Genomic DNA, 25,582 nt, shown 5'->3' on the forward strand with positions numbered 1-25,582 from the left:
ATATATTGTTGTATTGCGCTGACTGCCTGTTACTACATGTTTTCAGATTTTGCAGGTATTGTGTGATTAAAGTATTCTTATTGCACATTACTGTATGGTCCAAGAGTTACATGTCAAGGTAATTAGTCTATAATTTCTCCAAGGAATAAATCAAAAGTGCTGGATTAGAGTCACAACGTTTAATGATTATTTATGTCACAAGAAAAAAGCTGAGCAGAAACATTTGGATTTTCCTGTTTGGATGGATTTTTAAGTGTATAGCACTTCATTTCCTTAGTCATCTGGGACTCCCCAGCTGAACGTTGTTAGTAGCGTGGTAATAGCTTACAGGTCTGGTAAATGAACATAGGAGTTGAATTCTGAATTACGGGCTTCTGAATACCCTTAATAGCATCGCTATGCAGTTAATATAATGCCAAAAAAAGGGTTAGTGTAACTTGAATTGGAGCTGGAGGCCATTTTCACTGAAGGCTGTCCCTTGGTTTTTGTCAGCTGGCAGATGTGTTTTCATGTTGGCATGGCGGGCCGCCTGGAGGGAGGTCTTCTACCGCACCGCTCCTTTCCCTTCGCTGTGGGTGTCTGCTGCTGCCACTTCCCTGGCGCTGGGTTCAAGGAGTTTGTGACTACAGCGTGGATCAGACCTCCTGCTGCTCTGACATAAAACTCCCTCACCACCACTGGCAGGGCCAGGTTCATCCCAGATCCGCTCCCTCCCGTAGGTTGCCCGCGACCGCCAGCCCTGTGGGAAGGAGGGGGACAGCCGGGGCACCCGGGGAGTGGGTGGGAGGGGGACAGCCGGGGCACCCGGGGAGCGGGTGGCTTTCAGGACCACCCAGGGCAGGAGCCTGCAGACACACGGGTGAAACCACACGCGGCGGCTGAACCGCAGGCTGCCTGCGGTCGTTTCTTTGGCGGCCTGAAGAGAGGCAGCTGCAGCAAACATCTGAATTTTTAACAACTGCCTGAAACTTTCACTCCTTTAGTCACAGACTTTCTTGAAATGAGGGGTGTTTAGCTGAATAGCTCATGTATTTTTAGTATTTTGGAAGAGAGGATTTTTCTTTAATATCGTATTTGGAATGATGACTTCCTCATTGCCCACCTTTCAGTGGAGTATTTTCTCTGCAGGTTTTTTCCCTTTGTTACTACGAATGTTTGAAGCTCCCACACTGTAGGTAACAGTACATTATCCATTGATATGCTTCTTACACACTTGCAAATAGAAATTTTCAAGGTAATATTGTAACTAATAGTAATACATTATTCATTAATGTGGTGCTTGTGTAGAATAGCAGCCAAATAGAAAAACTATTTGGTTTTATGCAATATTGGATATTGAAACTAAATGATAAAATGATAAATGAAAAAAAGATGCTAGGGACTTATCACCCCCCATAATAGACATGCTTCCTTTCTTTCCTCTGCAGTAGGAGTTTTTCTCCCAGCACCTCGCACAGACAAGCAGGCATCTCCCCAGGAGGCTGCCAAACCCACCTTGTTCTGCCTTACCTCAAACATTGCATGTTCGTTTCTGAGAACCAGGTGATATTAAATTCATGCTGAAGTGTCCATACTCTAATCTGCTTTCGGATACTGGGATGATGAATCTGATCTAAAAAAAATAATAGTGTAGAATAACCTTTAAGACTAAGTGCTGTCCTTTCACTGAGTAGCACATAGGGAGATGGATGTTACAGCCTAATAAGGTATTTCTTTTGATTCCAAATGTATTATTCTTACAGTGGAAGGTCAAAGAATTTTCATTTAAAAATTAATAAAACAGCAAGATAGAGACAATGCAGTATGTATTATATTTTTTAGATTGGCAGTAAGTAGAATTAGGTGGTGCTGCAGAAGTGTTAGCTTGTAAAGTTGTGTGAAGGCACAAGGCAGGACACCACCACATACCTGCCAAAGGGAACCTCTGTTGAACCCTATCTGCTCAATAGTGGGGAGCATCTCTTTTTCAAGCCTGGCTTTTCTCTTTCCACTCATAAACAAAGTTGGTGCATCTCTGCAGAGATTAATATCTCCAGTGTCACAGGGCTAGCTGTGAACATTTATGCATGTGCTTTTGGTTTGATTTTTTTTTTTAATTGAATCGCAGGAGGGGAAAGAGCTTCCATTCTTTAAGATTCAAACTTGATTGTTTGGCCTTCCTTTACATCTTTCCTAACACAGATATCTGAAGTTGTATTAAATATGTGATGACAGCCTCAGTCTGAGGCATGGGAGAGCCATGGTATGGGTGAGTGGCAGGAGGACCTCTGGGAAGGCTGTGCAATGGCTCCATAGTAGCAGAGGACTTTGGAGAGGAAAGAAACAAACCAATCGTAGTAATAACTGCAATATTTTAGAATTGTTGGAAATGTTTGTTTCCTAGAACAAGATCTCTACAGAAATGAAAGCCTTCTATTTTTCATTTGTTTTAAGTGGAATAAAGTATGGACAGTAAAGATGGCACATAAAATATATGACTCAGGTGAGCTTACTGAATAACTAGTTAGTAAATAATTGTTGCCCAAATCAGCGCTCCTGTTTTCCACCCGAGTGTCTTCAGGATATTCCTGAAACTGGGCAATAAGGAGAGAAAGCCATTTTCTAATTTAGTTTTTTCCTGTGCCAATCTGAAGACATTTCATTGACTTCTGTGGATTTTTTTTTTCTGTATTGCATCAATGTAAAGGAGAACATAGTATAATCTTTATTTTTTTTCTTTGCAAAAGTAGGTAGACTTGCATAGGCCTTTGCAAAAGGCCTATGCAAATAATTTACTTTATAGTTCATCTCCTGAGCCAGTTCTTCTATGATTGAAACATTACATATTTTCTGTGATTATATGAAAACCAAAAACTAAAAAAATAATAAAATACTCTGTTAAACAAAAGATTTATTTCTGGACACTTATAAAGGTACAGCTGAAATGAAGACATGGATTCATAAAAATGACTAGGGAAGACAGTGTTCACCAGTCATGTGCTAAATATCCCAAAGGTAAGAGCCTGGGGTGCTACCTCTGAATTTTTCCTCCTCTGGAAAAGGAGATGCATGCTGGTAGAGCCTTCTACACATTGTTTCACAAGTGTGAAACTGAGAAGTAACATTTTAGTTTGGTTATTCAGCTATATTTGCTAAGAACAAGTGTCTGATTCTGCTGCCATGTCTCTGCTGGAGTTGTCACTGCAGTGTTTTGATCTTCTAGTTGCTAAGTTTTTCCCAACAGTTTCAGCGTTTGTAAAGCATAGTGCTGTGTTACTATCATTTGTCTGTTTTGAAAGAAACATTTGCCTGAGTGGTTTATTATATGAGTTAGCAGATGGCGATCTAACTGTGCTTGATCCAGCAAGAGTCTTGGTTCTGTAAGTATGTCTCCAGCTCAGAAAATCTCCGCAAAGCACTTACAAAGCGGTTAGCAAAGTAGTAGTAGCTGTGCTGTTTGGGAGCACAAATGGAGCAGCCGTGATGTGTTTAACAAGGGTTTACGCAGTTTTGGGGGTTAGAATTGGCCTCTAGACAAGGATGTGTCACTCCAGTATAACATATGGTGACCTCAGTGATGCAATGGGTGAGCTACTTGATTGAGGAGAGGAGGAAATTACGGCAAGAGATATCTCAAAGTTGAATTTACTGTGTGGTATTTGATTCCTGTATTCTGTGAATGAGCGTTACCATGATATACTTTATAAAACAGCTGAAGAACTTCAGCTGTATAAGAGGTTATAGTAGATGAAGGTCTGCATTTCTCAGAAGTTCTGCAAAGACCCTTTTTTAACTTGTTGTGTTTTGTCTGAGCCATTTGTGGTCTGAGTGTAGTGTCAGCACTGATGGCAGAAGTAGACTTGTAATCTTTGGATGTTTTTTAAAATTTATTATAGACGTGCAATTTAGATTAGGGATAGGAATGTGTCAAATATAATGATCTGTGTGATGATATAAAAATATGGATCTAAGAATGTTATATTAACTTATGAATAATTTACATAACATTTTTAGTTCAAGGGAATGTGATAACCAGAGATATTTTTGTTCTTAAGGCAAATGTTTTATTGTAGATTGTATTTTTATTTATGGAGTTTATTAGAAGCAAGTATGATTTAAACAGTGATTGAAAATTTAGGAGTTTTATTGCTAGTGTTCCCACATTTGATTATTTTAACTTTCACATTATAATTTTAATTGTTTTACAAGAGGCAAAACTAAGGCTTACACTGCATCTTCAAGTATATGTGTTTAATAATTATCTCTGAGTGAGATAAGATATAATCTTTATATCTCCATATACTCTTTGGAGTACGAGATGTTTATGTTTTGTGATTAACATTTTTACTCTTTTTCTCTGCCTATGAGCTGCGTGCTTCCACTTGTTTTGTTGGCAAATTTATCAGTATGAATCTGAAAATGTCGTTAAGGGTCCAGCAGTGTGTGAAGACATCCCTCTTCTATCACATGTTGTAAAAAACTCCCATAGAGTGGAAAGATGCCAGATTGATTTTCATTAGACTTGGAAAAGCTCTGACAGCAGCAGAGACCACTGGTAACACTTGCAATCATGGTTATTCCAAGCAACTCCAGTATCATTCTTCGAGGACCTCCCTGTCAATCTCTCTCTCCCTCTGTCAGTATAATTTAGTAACTCAGGTTAAGATTTCCAAAGGAGCCTAAAGAAGTCAAGGGATCTGACTTTCAATGAATTTCAGCGGGATTTAGGGCTCAAATTTAATTTTCTTTGCAAACACAAGCCTAAAGTTTCAACAAATAACTTGCTTGTGGTAAACTGATTGAAAGCTGTGACAGTTTGCAGATTGTATACACAAGTGTAATCTTCCAATTGAATCTTCCTAATGTAAATAACCAAAAACATGTTCCCTATGAGAAGGGATGCAAATGGACAAAGATACTAGAAAAAAAGGTCACTGAATTGCTTGAATAAGTAAAATCTAAGTCATGAGATATATTTTATTTTCATTGGTACTTAATACCTTATTTCCTAAGCCTGGCTGAGCAGTTTCTATGTGCTCAGGGATCAGTACCAGCTCCCATTTTTCTGGGGCGTTCAGAGTCAGCCTGGCAGAGGGGGATGCCCCAGGGTGGCTCAGGATGGCCTGGAGGTTCCCCAGCTGCCGCAGCCGGTACCGAGGCCACCCGTTCTGGGGCTACCTCTGCTAAATGCTCAACTGATACACTGGTGACATATGTAAAGGGCACGGGGACAGCTCTGGTCCTTCCCTCACCTGGGTAAGGACTTCGGAGGTGTCTCGAGGCAGCATGGCCAGGAAGGAAAGGTGAAGAGGTTTCTTGTCTCTTGGCATCCTTCTTTGCAAAGGATGATGACTGTTTCTGCAAGATCTACTGTGTTAGAGATGAAAGGAGAATTTATGGGATAATTTCATGCTTTATTGGGCCAGAAAGGACTGTTATGTTCATTTACTCTGACATCTGTGTTGAATCAGATTTCATTACTGCGTTATCCCTATGCAAAGCTCTATTTATATAAAACCATTTAGCTTAAAATGAACCACTCACGGTTACAGAGAGTCTGCCACATCCCTAGGAATATAATATAGGTAATTATCCTGTTAAAAAAGTTACTACTATGAAAGCGTGCCTAAAGTTGGCTGAAAGTCATTTGTATGTAGCCTCTAGCCACCATGTTTTTCATGTCTGTCTGCTAAATGTGAAAGCATCTTTTACTATTGGAGAATAACAATATGCTTAATAATCTGCTAATCTAAGTAGTTGAGAAACAAAGCTGTCACATCTAATTCTACTCACAGAAGAGAGAAAGAAACAGGATGAACAGTCTGTATTTAAAAAAATTGCAGACTAAATAAAAGGATATTGGCCAATTTTCCCCAAAACATGTCAGCTGAATAATTAAATCACCTAATTAGTGAAAGTAACTATAGCTGATTTTAAATTTTTCAGTTTTTGTAAATCAATCATGTATGGTGTTTTGAAATATCTTGGAAGGATCACTGTAATGTAAATAATTTTCTCTCTTGGAAATGCTAACACTGCAATTAGTAATACTTCTATATTTTTATTAACATATTAACATATATTACTGTGACTGGGAATGAGCTGCAAATGGAGCCCTAAATCACAGTGACAATTTATATCTTAAAAAGGAAGACAAATGTAATTATAATATTACCCATTAAGGAGAACCTTTTGTAAGAGTAATTACTTTTTCAATGCTACACTTGGTGTTTAAACTATGCCATTTAGTAGCACTGATAAAGATGTTCTGATGGTTATCCTCTGGCAAATGATGATTCAATTAAATCTTGATTTTTGGGATATATTGATTTAATATTTTTTCATGTAGAAAAAAAATATTTATTTTTAATAAGGTTGAAATATTTAACTTACATTGCATTATTTTGACCTTTATGTAGGAATACAGGTTAGCATTTTAAAAAATCAAGTTATCTTTACTTGACACATAGACAAAACCAAACCAAACCATGTAAAACACATTACTTAATAATGTCAAACCACAATATTTTCATAATTTTGATTTGATTATTGACTTTGCATGTCAATATCTACTTTTTCCTGTGAGACATACATTCATTTCTTTCAGGACCCTAACTAAATCTGTCTAAGCAATCATATGTGTTTATAGAGTCAGTTTGTTACTAACAAATGGTGTCTGTGGTAGTTTCCTTTCCAAAGCAATAATATGAGTGAATATTTCCTTCCTTTTGGTTTCTTAGAAAATTGTATTCCCCTTTTTTTCTCCATGACTCTCTGAGATCTCCATTTTATTTTCTCAAAATTTCTTGTGTATCTCTGACAATTCATATCCCTTCATCTACTGGGTTTAGCAAGACCTTTTCAGGGATCAATGGCAGCAGCTCTGAGCTTCTGTGTCCTATTTCATGCGACTGTGTCAAGAGTGCCAGGGTCATTTGGGAACCATTTTTTTCTCCAGGCGGCACCCATTAGCTCCTTAACTATGGGGAAGGAAGGAGGTGCTGGGGCATTTCTTGCTGGCATTTCTCCATAGGCTGGGATGTCTACACAGAAGTGAAGATAACCCTTTCCTTAACTTAGGGTTATTTCTTCTTTAATTCAAAGTATTAAATCCCAGGAGTCTTTTAGTTCAGTGAATCCAAGTCAGGGCCTAGAAGTTTACAGTGGTCCTGGTATTTGGTGTTGCCACAGAGATATACAGAAGTTTCTTCCGCTTTGCTGGTACTAAGGCCATGTCGTCCATGGTCAGGCTTGTCATGGCCTGGGTTCCCTGCAAGACCTGTCATTTAGATAATATTGATCTAAGACCTGGCTATCTAGACCTGGCTATCAAAGATCTGGCTAAGCACCATTTCCTTCTAGGTGGTTCTAACTTCTCCTGCCCTAATTCTATTAGAAGTTGTGATTAGAACCATTAACAACATTTTGCTCTTGCATCAAAACTGAAAGCTTTTTTGGTGTGGGCAGTGTGGATAAGACAGGGGAAGCCTGTTGTTTTCATCATCCATCTGTTGTTGTTAAGGAGACTGCTTGAATGGTGAAGAAATTCATTTTGGTGCTGCAGCAAAAAACTCTGCTCTCTCCAGGCAGAACATGCAGTTGAATGAACTCTCATGTCTATCTTATGATCCAGAGGAGAGACACCCACCCAGAGCCCAAAGCTCAAGTTTTCTTCAGAAACAAACATTTCAGCATAATTCCAATATCGTGAAAATGCCCAAACAATGTTTGTTCCTATGAGAATAAAGAGCAAATTTTGAAACTTTGGAGGTTTTCATAAAATGGTGGTGTTGTCCTATAGCCAAAATAAATAGGCTCTGCTATTTATAACTGTTACACATGGATGAGAATGTTTTTCAGACTCTTTGACCTGTAATAATATTTTCAATATGGTTTCAAATATGGCTATACGGCTCTGCATTTCACAATTAAATTGTTATTTAGTATTTTTTTATTGAAGCTATTGCAGCTTTCAGCCTTTTTGAATGTAGAAAAATAACTTCTTTAGCAACACAATAAATGTTAATAAAACTAACAGGGTCATCTGCAAATTACTGGAATAATGTGCTTTTCCTTACAGGCAGATTTTCAGTCAGATAGGAGTAATGAACTGTAATTCCTGTTGTTTCGGTTGAAAGATGAAAATGTAAGTGCAATTTACAAAGAAAACAAGAAGAAATGCTATTTGGCTTGCCCTTCTTTGCAATCTATTAGCAAGAGGTAGTCAAGGGAAAAACAATCACCAACATTTTCAATAATTAACCTGTGCCTCCTAGGCAGAAACCAATTTTTGAAAGGAAATTAATTCTGAGAGAACATGATTGAAATAATTTCCCCCTTTACTTCTTGGTGCTGTTGTCTTGCTGGTGGGACAAAGGAAAAATAAATATATATAGAAATTCTTTGACTATCAGTACCTAACCTTCCCTTTCTCTTTCTTCCCTTCTATGGAGATATTTGGTCTATCTCCATTTCTTCCTCACAGTTTCTTTCCTAGGCAAAAAGGGTCTTGTTTTGGATAATGATGAAGTATGCAAAATGTGTGTCAAACCTGCCTCTGAAAATCAGGTATTTAGGTGTGCCATTACCCAGTTTGTGCACAGTAACCAGTAAAGCCCAGATCCATAGACATTAATGTACGTAGACTATGCTAAGGAACTGGTACTTATTCCTGGTTCTTCGCATAGTACGTGATGGCATACTCTAAAATCTGGTCCTGTGTCTGAAAAATTTCACCAGGCTCTTCCTCTGCTTTTCCTCCAAGAAAAACATTCTCCCATCAAAAAGAAATGAGAGGACCTGAATGATATGTTCCTGCCTGCTTGTGCTGTTACACTACCTGAACATGATATAAAGCTAGGACAGATACAAATATGCTGAAATACTCTTCTGAGCTGGGTTCTGATGGTCTTGTAGCTATGGACCTGGGCTTTCTCACTGCAATTTTAAATTCGCCGGATTTAAAAATCCTTCAGTCTCTTTCATTTGATTATTCATGATCTACCTGGTGAGGTCTGCTTGCAGGCCAAATTTCAGCTTTCACTGCTTGATATTTTTCAGTTATGATAACCTAAAGAAAAGGGAGTGAGATGCAAATGAACAACGCAGCCTCACTCCAAGTTAGTTAGAAGTAATACTAAAGAAATGAAAATTAGTGTTAAGAAGTTGAGATCAACAGAGTCCGTAAGCATGTGCCCGGGGATAGTCCCCAATGAAAATTAAATGCGTGTGTGCGCCTTCAGCTGCCAAACCATTAAAAAAAACAAAGCCAAGCAATTAAAAGGCAGAGATGAGATATTCCCATGTGACATGACTTAACGGAAAGAATGACTGTGAGTCAAGAAGCTGCTCCAGTGTCTCTTAAAGACAGCCAACAGCTTCAGTGTCCTCCTATTAGGAACATCACCAAGTAATAGGACAGAAGTGCCAAATCCTGCCTGCCTCGTGAGAGTAGCCTCACTAACTTATAGGATCCTACTAGTGTGAGTGATGAATTCACCACTGTGGACTTAGCTTTCACTGTTTGAATGAATGGGAAATAAGACAATGGAATTATATCTAGCTAGTAGTTTCTTGGATTTGGGATGTTAAAGGCTTTTAAAATAATTTGGAGTAGTAGTTTGATTAGGATTTAGGTTAGTGGTAATATACAGTAGATAATTTTCTGTGTGGAAATGAACATTACATTTATGATGTTTTATTGACGGTAACTTTGGGATGCTGACAGATCAAGAATTCAGAAGGGACCGAGGAGTCACTCAGTAAGTATTTACATGAAGGGTCAATGTCTCTACATGTTCCATTAGTTAAAGGTATTCACAAAAGAAAACGTCTTTGAGAAACATGCACTTTTGAAAAGTCAGGGTTTGGGAACTCACAGCTAGTGACCTTCTTGGGATATGTTAAGTTGTTTTATGTTTATAATGCAAGGTACTGACAGAGACTTGAAAAACTTGAGGGTAAGATGTGGAGCTTTTTTTGAGAACTGATTTCCAGCAAATAACAGCCAAGAGCAAAGTTTTGCCTTTCAGGGCATCTTTGGACATTCTCACTGCATCCAGCACAGGTTGTATGTGCATCTGTCTGAGAGCTAAATTTCAATAACAGCGCATTTCCAAATCATAATTCCCTATGTGTGGAAAAACACCTCAGAGGTTTAAATAGTTGGTTTTCATTGCTCTAAGATTTGTGCATTTAAGTAGTTGTTGACACTTCTGTTTTTAAAAACAAGTTATTGAGGGGCCCAATGCCTGTTAGTCCATGGAGAGAACGCCTGAAAATCTTTGTTCTCAGTTTAGGTTCTGATCATGCAAGTATAGACAACCTCATCTTTAGACACATGAGCCACTCGCATCAGTGGGGACTTTCCATATGCTTAGAGATAGCTGTATGTGCTTTTGGAATACCGTCACCAGAAGGTTCTTGCCTTCAAATTGGTTTAAGAACTGATAAAACTGATAAAACCTGATTTGCTTAACTATCCAATAAGAATTTCCTCATGCGTGGTGTCTAAATTCAGTTAACCACACTGATATGGAAACTGCACTTAGAAATTGCAGCTGTTTTCATTAAACTCTTAAAGCAGATGTGTCTTTTTCTTATTTACTTACTAACCACAAGTCATGCTTGGAAATATTATCAGCAAATGTTTATTTATAAGTGAATATAAAAAGAGAAAAGACAGATTCTGAAGAAAAAAAAGAAGTAATATTTGTGTTTCCAAATGAAAGAGTTGTCTCTAAAGAATGGGACAGTCTCCAGTTGCCCCTTGGGTTTCTACTTCCACAGTTCTCAGGTTTTAAGAATGAAGAAATAAAGACTCCATTTTAAGCACTGGAGTAGTTTTTCTTGGGTATATCTTTTCTTGATCCGGGTATCTCTAAGGCTGAAATAACATGGTACAAGTGCAAGCCTTTCTTCTTTGATATTTTCGATGTTTTCAGTTTTTGGATTGGATACACACACCTGTTGATAGTGTAACCTAAAGACAAGTGCTGAGTCCTGTGAAATTTTGATTTAAGATGAATTGCTTTGTAGTCTTTGTGGCTCCGCAGCATAGCAAGTGACTGGGAGCAGTATTGCAGTGGCAGTGTGTATGAGAGGTACGCTTTGGGATAGGCAACCTATTTTAGCTTGTTTTGTTTGGGCTTATTTTCCTCGTTTTTTGTGATGTGAGAATTGGATCCTGTGAAAATGACTGTAATGTTTTAGAATTAGAATTCTCCACAAATGGAGAATGCAAAGCATAAAACAGCTTCGCTGTTTAAGCCAGGGAATGATATCTATTTCGATACAAATGATATCTTAGTAGTATATCTGTAAGAGAGAAGTAAAAATCTAGTGCTCTACATCTGGCATTGGCAAGTCACTGAACATACTTGTATTTAATTTAACTTGCAGCATTTTTTAATGGAGTGGTAAGTTAGTTTGCATTAGTTAGTTTGCATGGTAGACATGTGAAATTATGCTTTAGTTATGCTTCTCTAAAAATTTGTCTCCTAGATTTGTGGAATCTGCTTGTGAAAATAGTGACAAATATATTCTATGCAAAGATCAAGGGAGGCTACTGGAATAGTTTTGTTGCTCTATTTATTGTTTTGAGTGGAGCACTGGATCTGAGGGACTTTTAAAGTCATGGTAACGCTAATGCATTTTGAAAGGAAATGATTTAAAGATCTGATCTGTACATTGTTATCTGAACTGCAATAATGCTTAAAGCATTGTTTTTTCCTGAGCAAATAACCACATTAAAGAAAAGTATGTATAGAAAGGCTTGGCTGTGTGGGCATGAAGAAAAGAAGGAAGTGAACTGATTTCCTGACTTAAAAGCCTTTGAGAAGTATGCCTGGCTTCTGCTCACAACTCCTCACAGTTTTGTGTCCTCAGGCTCAAAAGAGTGGTTAAACCTTATGGTTTTTTGGATGGCTTCTGTGTGGGTGAATTTAGACAGGATGAGGTAAATACGCCTTTATGAATGGGAGCAATGTTTCTTTGAAAGCTGCTTTATGCTTGTTCCTTGCTACCCCATCATGGTGCTGGGACATGAGAGGAACAGGGGAGAGCTGAGGCATGTTCCCCATTGAAACCTCTGCCTGTCAGCTTTGTTCTGTGGGGAAACTAAAACCTGCCCTAGAGAAATATCCTGCTGCTTATTCTCCAGTGACAGCATAGCTCAGCTTTCCAGGAACATGTGCTGCAGTAGGACTAGAGAGGATGCTATGGTACCACAGCATGGTGATACTTCTTTTGCTTGCAAAATCCCAGAAGGTAACCCCCGTGACTATCTTTTTTTTTTTTTTTTTCTGTAGCCCCCTAAATTTCCTGACACATAGAGACACAGTCAGGATTATATAAAGTTCATCTTGCCATTTCTGATAAAGCTCACTCCTCAGGTGGTAGACAGGTAGTCTATAAACACAAGGCTTTTCTTGCAAATTCACAAATGTTTTCTTTTGTTTGCTGTTTTTATTCTGCCTTGTGCTGTTCTTTCAGGAAGAGTGTTGTTCAGCAGGCAGGACACTGAGTTATTGCTTTGGTGAAGTAAATTATACTCCTGGACTTTTGACTCTACTGGGGGGGGATTAATTTTACCTTTTGTATCTCTGTTTCCCAATCAATACCCTCATGATAATGACGGTTAAGTTTTTGGAGTAAAAATTTGAAATCTACAGATATAAAAGGATTATACCTCTATGTCACTAAGTATCCCGCAAAAATCTACCAACCAAAATTGCCATGCTATTTTGACAGGAAAAAACATGCATATATATATATATATATTTTTTTTTTTTTTTTTTTAAACACTGTGGCTTTTGCAGGAGTTTGCAAATTCTAAACTTTCATTGCAAATAGAATAAAGGTCAAATTCTGCTTGCCTTACACATGTATGAAATGAACAGTTGTACTACGGTGACGTGCTGCCAAGATTTGAACAATGGGGTCTTTCAGAAATGTTCCTCCTCATCCAGTGATAAACTCTGTGTGGTGACATGTGTGTGCACACAGAGGAGATGACAGGCACTGAGCAATATATGCCTTTGTTTTTACTTCTTAAACCAAAGTGGCTTTTTTAGAACCCAGAAGCCAGACAGCCTGTTGTAGCCCACTAATGTTCTGTACTTTCTGTTCATCTAGGCACAATATGATGCTTGCGACTTTAATTGATACTAGCATAACTAATATAAAAAGACACTGTCAGAGGGTTAACAATGTACGCATTTAAGGATGCCATAGGGACATATGTTGTATATTCCCGTATGCAAAATGTATTGAAGTTGTCATTTGGTGCGATTAGAGGAGGAAAAGGACATTCAAAGTATTTTTATGACCTGTCTCAGTATATTTTTATAGCGTGGGTAGATTAAAAAAAAATAAAATCTTTGGCAACGAAGTTATTTCATGCATGTGATGTGAACACAGGGATTTTCGGACCCATAGAAGATTCAGTCCATCTTATTGTAGTCATAGAGACTTTGCTGGAATAGGCTGTATGGAAAGCTTTCTTCTGTTGAAGAAGAATCTCCTCTGAATAGAAGCAATAGACAATATTATCATTTTGTCAAATGTTGTTACAATGGCAGCATTCATTGCGACATGTCCCAGGATAACGTTTCCAGTGAATGACATCATTGCTTTATCTTATTTCGCTTTGGAAGGTAAATTCCATGTGTTGTTCAATTACTGTTGCTTTGACTCCCTCTCTCCCATCCAACATCTTAGCTGTGATGGATGTTTGTGGCTAAGCCTGGCTAGCCATAGCCAGCTGCAGTTTCTAAACTAGACGGTCTTGCTAGTATGGTGTTGTGCCTGAGATAATATGCCATGCTGAGGCCATACTCAGTGAGGCAGAGAAGCATCTCAGGTACACAACTTCAAAGGAATTAAAATAACCATGGCTGGATATCATGGGGGCAAATGGGCACTTAATTAACTGTCTGAACCAGGATGTTTTTACTTATCTGCCATCTATGTCAGAGGTAGAACCACGGTCTGAAAGCCCAGTTTTGGGAGGGCTGGGAAAGGCTGTCCCTCGTCACTGAAAAGAAGCTGCACTCAGAGGAAGAGGTATGCTTGCTAGTGCAAACTCCTCCCCACAACGCTGAGTTCTTCAGAGAAAAGGGAAACTTGAAAGAATCTGCAAACTCTTTGGTCTTTGAAATTGTCTTGTTAAATACCATGTAATTTTAGTAGACTAACCTGTGCTTTGGTTTGAAGACTTAAGATCCTACATCACAGCAGCAGCAAGCTACAACAGGCTTCTGGGGAAGGAGTTTTGCAAGGTCCAGTCTGAGCTGGTTGTGTTGAATGTCATGAGTAGTTCTCAGATGGCTCTAATTCAGTTAGGAGTGGGTGACCTGCAGATGCTCTTTCCTAGAGAGACCCATGTTTCCCGAGAAGTGTACTCAGTGACTTGCCAGCATTGAACATGCATGGCTAATGCAGTAACTCTGAGGGGTACAATTTTTCATTTCAATGAAAACCAATCAGAAGAGAATCAGATGAATGTTGTAGCCCATATGTCTCTATTAACAATAGTTTCCTCATTTTATCTTTGAAAGATGATTTATTGTTTGGAGTAGAGTTATAACTTATAGAATGTACAGCATCTCTATTTTGTCATGGGAAAGGACATATTACTGCTATTTTATAGCATATTTTTTTAGACTTTTTTAGACTTAGAAATTTGAAGGCAACTTGCAAATCTAAGCACCACTCAAGGTTATGGCTAGGAGGTTAAAAGAAAAATCCTGGATGTCCTTAAGGGCAATTTAAAAAAATCATCTGGATACCATGTGGCCTGCCTCTGCATCACAGTAGTCCAGCATGTCCCCTGATAAAAATGTTTGTTACTCCTGTTGTTGAAACTTCTCGGCTGTTGAATCAGTGCAACTCCCCAGATCAAGATCCCAGATCATGGCCCAAAGAGGGAGGACCAAAAAGAGCTAGCTGAAATGCCAGGCAGGGGGCTGAAAGGAAGGTGCTTCTACATCATCTACATGTTTCAGAACCTTTTTCATCCAGAAGCTGGAGACCTTCTAGTGACCTGAGTGGAAAAAATTATGGAACAGTTCTTCATAGAATTTTGTATTTGTGAAGTGGGCTCAATTTTGATGATGCCCCGATTGAATCTGTTTCCAGTTTAGTTTCGTTTCTATATCATCCAGTAATCTTGGTGGCCTGTTTGGGAATCAGGAACCTCTTTATTCCTGGACATTGGGATGTGTGGCTGTGAGGGCTGTGACCAGAATTTCAACGGTCCAGGACCCTGGAGCAGCCTGCCAGGGTGACTCTTGGAGATGGCTCTCCCTTCACTTCCACAGCAAGGTTTGGGGCAGATTTTTTTAAGTAAGAACTTCATTTTGAAATATCAAAATCTTTTACTTGCCATGCCCTATCTTTAGTCCTATTTAGAAGTCCAAATCAGTTTATTGCACTTGGTGTCCAATTTCTGATAGTGGCCATTACTAGGTGCTGAGGAAGATGCTGCAAAGTGTCTTGAAGTGGCAACTGTGGAACTCGTCTGCTCACAGGTTTCCTCCTGCCCTGGACCAGGCACATGGGGACTCTCTGTTTTCCAAAAGATCCAGAAAGTTACATGTTGTCTGTAAGTTATATTAAAAACTTGAAGCCTGACCAGCATACAGTAATTTTAAAATACTTTTGAAATGTTGGACAGCATTCCCTCCTCTAATGGAGCACAGTATACACTCTTATTTTTATCTTTACTGTACAGTATTTCTGCTTATGAAGAAAACCCTCTGAAATTACCAGGTGTACAAAATGCACTGTCTAGATAGTGCTTCTAAGCCTGAGCAGTTGCTGCATTTTGCCTGTTTCAGTGGTGGAACTGAAGCTGAATAAATGCAGCATAAGTATTTTTTCTGAATACTGAAATGAATAGATTAGGTCACTCTTTTACTCCCTTTGTGTTTCCTCTGTAAACTTTTTAGAGATCTGAGTTTGCTGTAGTTGTTTGAATCAATTTTCCAAGCAAACATTTGTGGAACAAAATTTATTACAGTGGATGGAGTTTGTTTTTTTTTTCCCCTCCTCATGATGTGGATTTTGCAAATAACAGTTACTGTGGGATTTATCTAACCACTTACTGCTAAGGAGCAGCATTACAATGTCTGATGGAGCATTTTAGGCATACAGAGAATTGTTCACAATCAATCCAGAGGGGAACATGGCTGGAATAAATTTAAATAGTGAACACGGTTCTGGAAACCATTATGCAAAAAAGGCTTCAGCAAAATCTAATTATTTGAAATTGCAGTTTAATAAAAACTGAAAATGTGTTTAAGAAAGAGTAATTTAAAAGTAATAAATCTGTTTAATCAATTTGTAGTCTGGAAACATTTTTTACTATAGGCAGTTTACCTTTTGTGGTAGCTTCTGTGATGTTTTTCCCCGCAATACAGCTCTCAGATTGCAGTCCCTTTTTACTCATGACAATATTCTTTTTCTTCTTTCTCTTATTTCAAAACATAAGGTGAAAATGTACAAGTTATTTTGGTTTAATCAGGCAGATTTAGTGATTTCTTTTTGGTTATTTGTCTGTGAGATATAATTTACTGTAACTGGTAATGGAGAAACCCAAGCTCTAACAACTCAGCTGTGCTTCCTCAGGTGCTGCAGTCTAGGACACAGCATGTCTGATTGAGGATGGGACTAAAAAGGATGGAGTTTGCATACTTCCATGGAGAGTGACTGCTCCACAGAAACCATGTGGAGATAGAGATTTTGCAGTGAAGATGATGTCTTCAGAGCATGGGATAATCAGTTGTTTTTTCATGTGCTACATAGTGGATCTGCAGCAGCTGAGCAAGTGGTGGTGTACTGCTGGAGCTTGGGTTTTGGTGGTACCGGACGTATGAGTGGACAGCAGAGACCATCCCTTACCACCCCTCTTGCCTTTCGTGCTTACAGCCAGACAGTATGGGAAGCAGGACAGAAGCATCTTAAAACGGAGGAGTACTGCAGGATGCATTAAGGAAGGAAAGAGATGGAGTAGGGGAATTGACTAGACTAGACTGTTTCAGTTGGAAGGGACCTACAATGATCATCTAGTCCAACTGCCTGACCACTTCAGGGATGACCAAAAGTTAAAACATATTATTAAGGACATTGTCCAAATGCCTCTTCAACACTGACAGGCTTGGGGCATCGACCACCTCTCTAGGAAGCCTGTTCCAGTGTTTGACCACCCTCTTGGTAAAGAAATACTTCCTAATGTCCAGTCTAAACCTCCCCTGGCACAGCTTTGAACCATTCCCACATGCCCCATGACTGGATACCAGGGAGAAGAGATCTGCACCTCCCTCTCCAGTTCCCCTAGTCAGGAAGCTGTAGAGAGCAATGAGGTCGCCCCTCAGCCTCCTTTTCTCTGAACTAGACAAGCCCAAAGTCCTTAGCCGCTCCTCACAGGACATGCCTTCCAGCCCTTTCACCAGCTTTGTTGCCGTCCTCTGGATGTATTCAAGGGCCTTCACATCTTTCTTGAACTGTGAGGCCCAGATCTGCACACAGTACTTGAGGTGAGGCCGCACCAACGCTGAACACAGCGGGATAATCACCTCTTCTGACCGGCTGGTTGTGCTGTGTTTGATGCACCCCAGGATGCGGTTTGCCCTCGTGGCTGCCAGGGCGCACTGCTGCCTCATATTGAGCTGCTGTCGACCAGCGCCCCCAGATCCCCTTCTGCAGGGCTGCTCTCCAGCCACTCCTCTCCCAACTTATACTTGTGCCTGGTGTTACTCCATCCTAGCTACAGAATCTGGCATTTCAACTTGTTAAATTTCATGCCATTAATGATTGTCCAACGCTCCAATCTATCTAGATCCCTCTGCAAGGCCTCCTGTCCCTCAAGAGAGTCAACAGCACCTCCCAGTTTGGTATAATCAGCAAACTTGATAATGATGCATTGAACTCCTGCATCCAGATCATTGATAAATATGTGGAACAGAACTGGCCCTAGAAGTGAACTGTGAGGAACATTGCTGGTGACTGGTTGCCAGCCAAATGTAGCCCCATTCACTACAAGCCTTTGAGCTCTGCCCTTCAGCCAGTTCTTCACCCAGCGTGCCGTGAACTCGCCCATCCCACAGTTGGACAACTTGTCCAGAAGGCTGCTGTGAGGGACAGTATCAAAAGCCTTATTAAAATCCAGAAAAACTACATCTACCACCTTCCCTTCATCCACTAGGCAGGTGACCTTGTCATAGAAGGATATCAAATTAGTTAAACAGGACTTCCTTTTCGTGAACCCATGTTGACTGTGCCTGATGATTGCATTATTCTTTAAATGCCTTTCAATAGTACCCAGTATAATCTTCTCCATAATTTTTCTGGCAACTGAGGTTAGACTAACAGATCTGTAGTTCCCTGGGTCTTCCCTCATGCCCTTTTTGTAGATTGGAATAACATTGGCTAGCTTCCAGTCAGCAGGGACCTCCCCAGACTCCCAAGACCTTTGGTACATGGTCGAGAGGGGTCCTGCCATAGCATCTGCTAGTCCCTTCAGTACTCTGGGATGAATTCCATCAGGCTCCATGGACTTGTGAACATTCAGCTGATACAGCTGGTCCCTTATAAGAGAACAATCTTTGGAAGATGGCTATGGTCTTGATGTTGCGGTCAAGATCATATGGATCTTTTGAAAGGTGTTGGAATTTAAGATTGTGATAACTGACATTGACTCAGTTAAAAAGTTGATTTGGGATTTGCAGAAGCAGAAAAGGAAAAGAGTGGAATTGGCAACACTTAAGGGCAAGGCAAATGACAGCCTTTAAATTATCCACCTTTCATTTGAAAACCTGCAAATGAGAGCAGGATTCCTAAATCTCAGCACTCAGTTCTTGTCAGCAAACAGACCAGATGTTTTTGCTCCTGCTGGTGTCTCAACTATGCCTCTACTGGGAGATGCAGAAAGGTTTCCTGGGTCCCAGGTCCAGTTGCATCTTGGCCCCATGCTAAGATGTAGTATTTCCTTGCCTCTGTCTCTCCCTTGCTCCTGACAGCACTAGCACACAAGCCAAAGGGGAGCTGCGACATTTTCTCACCCATGCCCTGATGCGGATGGTTGAAGGACCAGGACTGGAGACTGCACTTTGAAGAGTATCTTGTAGAAGACACAGCAGATAGGAGCATTCTGTTGCTATCTCCTACTCTGTTATTCCAAGTTATAATGATTTTGCTGTCATCCAATGTTCAGACCATGATGATATTGGAAAATGTGTGTCTGTATGGTTACACATGAACTACTTATTTTCATTTTACTTGCTTTTAAAATTAAGAAATCCCTTTTAAAATAGCATTAAGATTTTAAATTTAAAAGATCAAATGTTCTGAGTAAGGCAGGAGTCTTGCAGGAAATATGGTATATACAGTCTGCTGGCATCAGTTATGTAAAACAGGGGCAAGTCCATGGCTACACAGATAAAAACATAATTCTGTCAATCTCTGAAATAGAAATATTTGCTTTCTTAACTTTGGTCATTCTTTTAAACCCAGTATTAGTCTGATGGTAACTAAGTCGGAAGGTTGTACTTTGTTCTTTGTCGTCTTACACAATTTTTATCCTTTGCTTTTCTATTTGCTTACCATTAATTATATTTTTTCTATTTATGTATTAAATTTTGTTTTGATTCAAAGGAAATGTTAACAAATATGAAAAATATTGTCAAAGTCAAGTATGCTTTCCATCCAGAATACCAAAGCAGTATATACTTCCATCCATAATTTGACTGAAAATGTACAGAAAGCAGTAATTTTCTTATCAATATGTTACTTGCAAAAAAGGGCTCTGAAGGTTTTAGGGAACAAAACTCCCTGCTTTAAGAAGCATCTTTTACTTTTGGATTTTACATGTAAATAACTAATGAAACATTAATTTTATTGATGTACGACTCTGACCTTTTATTTTCTCAGCCATCATGTACGTAATGGGAGCACTTGGTCCTGCAGCTGGATACTTGCTAGGAGGACTTCTTATTGGTTTCTATGTTGATCCTAGGACAACTGTTTATATTGACCAGAGTGATCCCCGATTCATTGGAAACTGGTAAGGATCAAGCATTTTTCAAAACTACTTTCTAAATTGCCCGTAGGGAATTGAAACAGGTTGGGAAATCATATTGCTTGAGGGCTTGTTTAAGGTTGTACAAGGAGGCCAAGGAAGAGGAGGTTTCTGTTGATTACTACACGCTAGCCTCTGACAGAGAGGGAATGCTTGCCAAAAAAGTGCACGGGCACATTGCACGGAAAATCTCCTGCTTTTGGCTGCTCCAGGACTGTCTCTGACTACTGTGGGCGCTGACTGACAGTGCTCAGCACAGGGGTGGCAGGACAGAATATCCATGTTGCAGGAGACTGTTGAAGATCACTGGTGCCCAAGGCCAAGCCCTTCCTGCTGGAAGGTAGATTAATCTTTTCATTGGTTTTCCAGAGCAGGCAGCACCAAATGCTGAGCTGTGCTGCCCAAATGAGAAATGGTAGACTTTGTTTACCCTGGTCTAGGAGAAGGAGGTAGGATGGGGTCAGAACACGGCCTTTCCAGTTTTTTTTCTCAGGGTGATGGCTCATGTTTAGGCAGCAGATGATGTAAACTGTCACATTATTCTCTAGTAAATAGTAGGATTCCAGCAGCGCTGAGATGTAACAGCCATAATCATTAGCTGATGTCTTTGGGCAGCCTTTGATATATGGCCTCCTTGGAAATGTCTCTTTGAGGAAGCAGGTCTTGAGGAGGCTCTAACTGGCTTTTCTCAGGTAATTCATAAATCTGCCTTGAAATTTTCACGCAAGCCCAGAAAAGACTTAAATTCATTATCCCAGGAGGAGACAACTTTCTAGGTGTAGGGTGCAGTGTCAGTTCTCGTGCACTAGATTAGTGTTTGTCACTGTGCCATTGCAGTCAGACTGTATCCATTCCTGTTTATCCTGCAATGATCTCTCCTGACAGTTTGATGTGAAAAATTTTCTCTTTGAAGTGTTCTTAAGCTTTTGAAGACTTATTGCGACTTTATTTCTCTTACTTAGTCCAAGAGCATTGCTGCACAGGACTGTCTAGCTGAATTTTCAGCGAGAGAAAGGCAAACCTGAGTGCTCAGTTAACCTTGGGGTTAATGACTCTGTGCTCTCATGTATATACTGACTTATCTCACAGAAAAGATTTGTCATATGAATGTGCTGCAGTGTTAAAAACGTGCTTTGACTATTCTTGAATAAAAGATTAGAAATCAAAAGAAAATATTATGCATTCTTTGTAAAACTCTTACATTTCATGTGTTTTTAAGGACTGTCAGAAGTGGTAGTCAACATCTGCTCAGTACTTTTCAACAGAAATTGTGAACTGGCCCCTAAACATATTTAATAAGTGAAATCAGTGGGGCTATATGAATGTGGGGTAAGCTTTACTTTTCACTTTATTTATAATGCAGCCACTGATGTAGCTGCCTTGTAGTGTGGGAATATCTGTGTGAGTTTTAACTTAAACAGCTCAGGTGAAGGTAACATATCCAAAGCAGCACGGACACATCAGTTTGCCACTTTTTGGGCCGTTTGCACCAAGCTTTGTGCCCCAGTGGATGGACAGCCACTACAGCTTGTTTAAAGCTAGCTTGGATATACGTGCAATGTTGTCATAGCCAAATGCATCAGCGAGATCAGGCAAAAAAATGCCTGCCCTTGCTTATGAATTACAAGTTTAACTATCCTTCCTCAAAAGAGCGAGTGACGAGGATGGGTGCCCAGTGCCAGGGATGGATCCCTGGCATCCTACAGAAATGCTGTAACTACTGACCTCCATGGCAAGAGTTATGAGAAGTCACCTCTTACAACGATTTCTGTGGGCAGGCTTTGAGAACATTAACTGTACCAGGCCTTGCAAGCAAAATAGGGAAAAGAGCCTAGTTTGGGCATTTGGAAGATTTTATGTCAAATCGCTAAATGCATTTCATGTATCTCCAATGTTTAATGTCACCTGAACAAAGTATCTTGGTGATTTCAATTTTGCACAGGGGTGCCAGCAGAAGTGATGCAAATGTGACTGAAGCAAGTGCAGGAAATCAGCTGTCGTAGGATCTCAGCAGGCGAGTCGCATTCTAGCCAGCATAGAAAAGTAAAAGTCATTCGGTTTCCTTTTTCCATCATGTTGATTAAATCTGTAGAGACTGGCTTTCCCTGAAGGGTGTTCCAGGTCCTTGTATTACTTTTTCATTTTTGGCGCTCTCAATTTTTTCTCTCTTTAATTTCTAAAAAGTATCCCCTGCTATCAGATCTCTGGTAATTTGTTTCACAATCTGTGGTGGCCTCTCGTAAAAGTTTGGTGGTGTTCATAGCATCTGCACCTCATTCTCTTTTCTCTTTCTGAAGCTTTGTCTACCCATTAAAATGAAGACTCTCATGGTGTGAGGATTGGTCATTTGTCCCTTGCTACTCACTGACTGCCCAGTTGCAGAGAGCTCTGGAAGTGTAGACTTTCATTCCACTGAAATCTATTTTCTGGGACTGTGACTTTCTCCTTGGAGGGAAGTGCCACATAGCCAAGTTTATTTTTATTTATGTAATCTAGCAATTTGAAATATAAGAGTAGTCTAGCACTTACTTCAGCTGACATGCTTTTTAAAAGTAGGGTGCAGTTGAGATAAGTTAACGGGCAGTCGTATTTGAGATTCCTCAGCCTTGTCCTGTTTGAAGTGAATTAGTGTCTTTGATTCTTATCTTTCCTTTATTATAGCTGTAAGGTTTCTAACGTAACTTATCACAGGGGGCCAGTGGAAAAATTCCATTACTGAAGGAGATAATGATTACAGACAAAATAGTAAGTACAGCAACTATGGTGTATGGCACCAAAAATTACAGTAAAGCCTATTTTTCACTTAAGTTGTTCCTGTCTAAGAGGTATGTTGCATATATGCAGGACAGGTAACTTTGTTTATCTCTTGTCAAACCTGATAAACAAAGTAAGTGCTTATTTCTCAGGGTTATTTCTGATCTGATTCTTCCTTGAGTTTCACAGACCTTGGGTTTGTGCTCCTGGGTTTTGCACACCTGTGCTTTCTGTAGGTGCTCTGGGCTAAATTATAGGCCAGCTATCTATGCCAGCCCATCAAAGGTTTAAAACTCCTTTTTATTCTAATGTGGTAACTGTAGGGGTATCTGTTAGAAATCATCCATCATGTTGTTGTCTTTGAGAACTGTTAATGTGCTACGTAGGGATTTCATTAGCTGTGGAGTAACCCTTGGCAGTCTGTCAGGTGCTTTGCGTCAAATTTTCTTTTGCTGACACTTTTCTGAGTGTTTGCCTAGTTCTGAATCTGTTTAATACTTGGATCTTCCCATATAGTCTTTCATTGGCATTCCACACAAGAATTTTAAAGGAATTCCTCCAGCGCTGTCTGGTCCTTCCTTAGCTTTAATTGCTTTTATTTGAGGTCCTAGGGCTTGTGCAGATGCCTTTGAGGTGTTCTTGTGCATATTTTCTTTGACTTTAGAAGACAGAAAACAAAGGGCTTTTAATTAATACAGAACCTGTTCTGACCTCTCATTTCCCATTGTAGGCATCCTTATTATTTTTGATATTGTCTTTTGTCTGTTTTCCAATTCTTTGATATTTCTCCAGGAAGATGTGAAGCGTAGACGTTGCAGATAATTGCATCCAGTGCTGCATTTGTGACATCTCCAGCACTCGGTCTACTACCATAATTGTCCCTTTGGATTTCAATTTCATCTCGTGCTACATCACAGGCCCCTGTCTCCTTTGCTGTTTCCTGCTGAGTGGGTGGTTTCAGATTTCTGCGTAATATTGCCACGGATCGTTTCTTTGATCAGTGCCTTTGCAGCTTCTGCCTTTGAGATCCTAAAAAGGATGTTACTACATTTTTATACAGTCTACCGATTTATTCCCTGTCTGATAGTGCTGACTAATCCTCCTAAAAGTCTGCTTTCTAATCCATGTATGTTATCAGCTAAAATGAATGAATAGAGGATTTTCTGTTTACATAATATCAAAACTAGTCAAAACTTTCAGTCACTTAGATTTGCCATGCAAAAGCTTCCCGTACAATCTTTCTAACAAAAATGGTGTTACACATGGCTGTTTGTTTGGTGTTTGCCTTTGCATAACCATTTACCACACAAACCGTTATACATGCATATGAATTTGCCTTCATTTAAAAATACAGTTTGCAATATCTTTGCATTACAAATATGAGGCCAAATTTTTTTCTTTCTTGTGCAAGTAATCCTGTCAACTCAATACTTTCAAACATTTAAAGTTTGAACAAATATATAATTATTATCTTCCTGTTGTAGCTTCCTTTTTTAAGTGTAAAAGATGTACAAAAAATGTAAAAATTGTTCTTATATAGGGTTTGTGTGGCAAGGTTTTGGTAGTGGGGGGGGACTACAGGGGTTGCTTCTGTGAGAAGCTGCTAGAAGCTTCCCCTATGTCCGATAGAGCCAATGCCAGCCAGCTCCAAGCTGGACCCGCAGCTGGCGAAGGCTGAGCCCATCAGCGATGTTGGTAGCACCTCTGTGATAACATATTTAAGAAGGGGAAAAAAACCTGTGCAATAGAACTGCAGCCAGAGAGAGGAGTGGGAATATGTGAGAGGAACAACCCTGCGGACACCAAGGTCAGTGAAGAAGGGCGGGGAGGAGGTGCTCCAGGCACTGGAGCAGAGATTCCCCTGCAGTCTGTGGTGAAGACCCTGGTGAGGCAGGCTGTCCCCCTGCAGCCCGTGGAGGTTAATGGTGGAGCAGATATCCACCTGCAGCCCATGGAGGACCCCACGCCAGAGCAGGTGGATGCCCAAAGGAGGCTGTGACCCCATGGGAAGCCCATGCTGGAGCAGGCTCCTGGCAGGACCTGTGGACCCATGGAGAGAGGAGCTCATGCTGGAGCAGGTTTGCTGGCAGGGCTTGTGACCCTGCGGGGGACCCACGCTGGAGCAGTCTGTTCCTGAAGGACTGCACCCCGTGGAAAGGACCCATGCTGGAGCAGTTAATGAAGAACTGCAGTCCATGGGAAGGACTCATGCTGGAGAAGTTCATGGAGAACTGTCTCCCATGGGAGGGACCCCATGCTGGAGCAGGGCAAGAGTGTGAGGAGTCCTCCTGCTGAGGAGGAAGGAGCGGCAGAGACAACGTGTGATCAACTGACCGCAACCCCCATTCCCCGTCCCCCTGCACTGGTTTGTGGGGAGGAGGTAGAGAATTCGAGAGTAAATTTAAGCCTGAGAAGAAGGGGAGGGTGGGGAGAAGGTGTTTTAAGATTTGGTTTTTATTTTCTCATTACCCTACTCTGGTTTGATTTGCAAGAAATTAAATCCATTTTCCCCAAGGCGAGTCTATTTTGCCCATGATGGTAATTGCTGAGTGATGTCCCTGTCCGTATCTCGACCCATGAGCCTTTTGTTATATTTTCTCTCTCCTGTCCTGCTGGGGAGGGGGAGTGATAGAGCGGCTTTGGTGGGCACCTGGTGTCCAGCCAGGGTCAACCCACCACAGTTCTGTAAACTGTGATTTGAAAGCAAGAGCTTCAGTCTTTCATTGTCATGATTTGATATTGCAATAATGTGATTGACTTCACTGAAACTTC

At 40.2% G+C, this 25,582-nt stretch overlaps 1 protein-coding gene across 1 annotated transcript in view; it reads left to right on the forward strand.

Moving 5' to 3' along the window:
* SLCO5A1 (solute carrier organic anion transporter family member 5A1) overlaps window positions 1-25,582 on the forward strand; it is a gene marked incomplete at both ends in the record, with an annotated part of 77,799 nt that overhangs the window by 14,561 nt on the left and 37,656 nt on the right. The window contains one exon of the mRNA XM_082328181.1: window positions 19,909-20,041. Coding sequence (XP_082184307.1) covers window positions 19,909-20,041 — 133 coding nt within the window. The remainder of the gene's footprint in view (window positions 1-19,908; window positions 20,042-25,582) is intronic.

The sequence above is a fragment of the Platalea leucorodia genome (genome assembly GCF_965183815.1).
Source record: "Platalea leucorodia genome assembly, chromosome: 1".
Lineage (NCBI taxonomy): Eukaryota > Metazoa > Chordata > Aves > Pelecaniformes > Threskiornithidae > Platalea > Platalea leucorodia.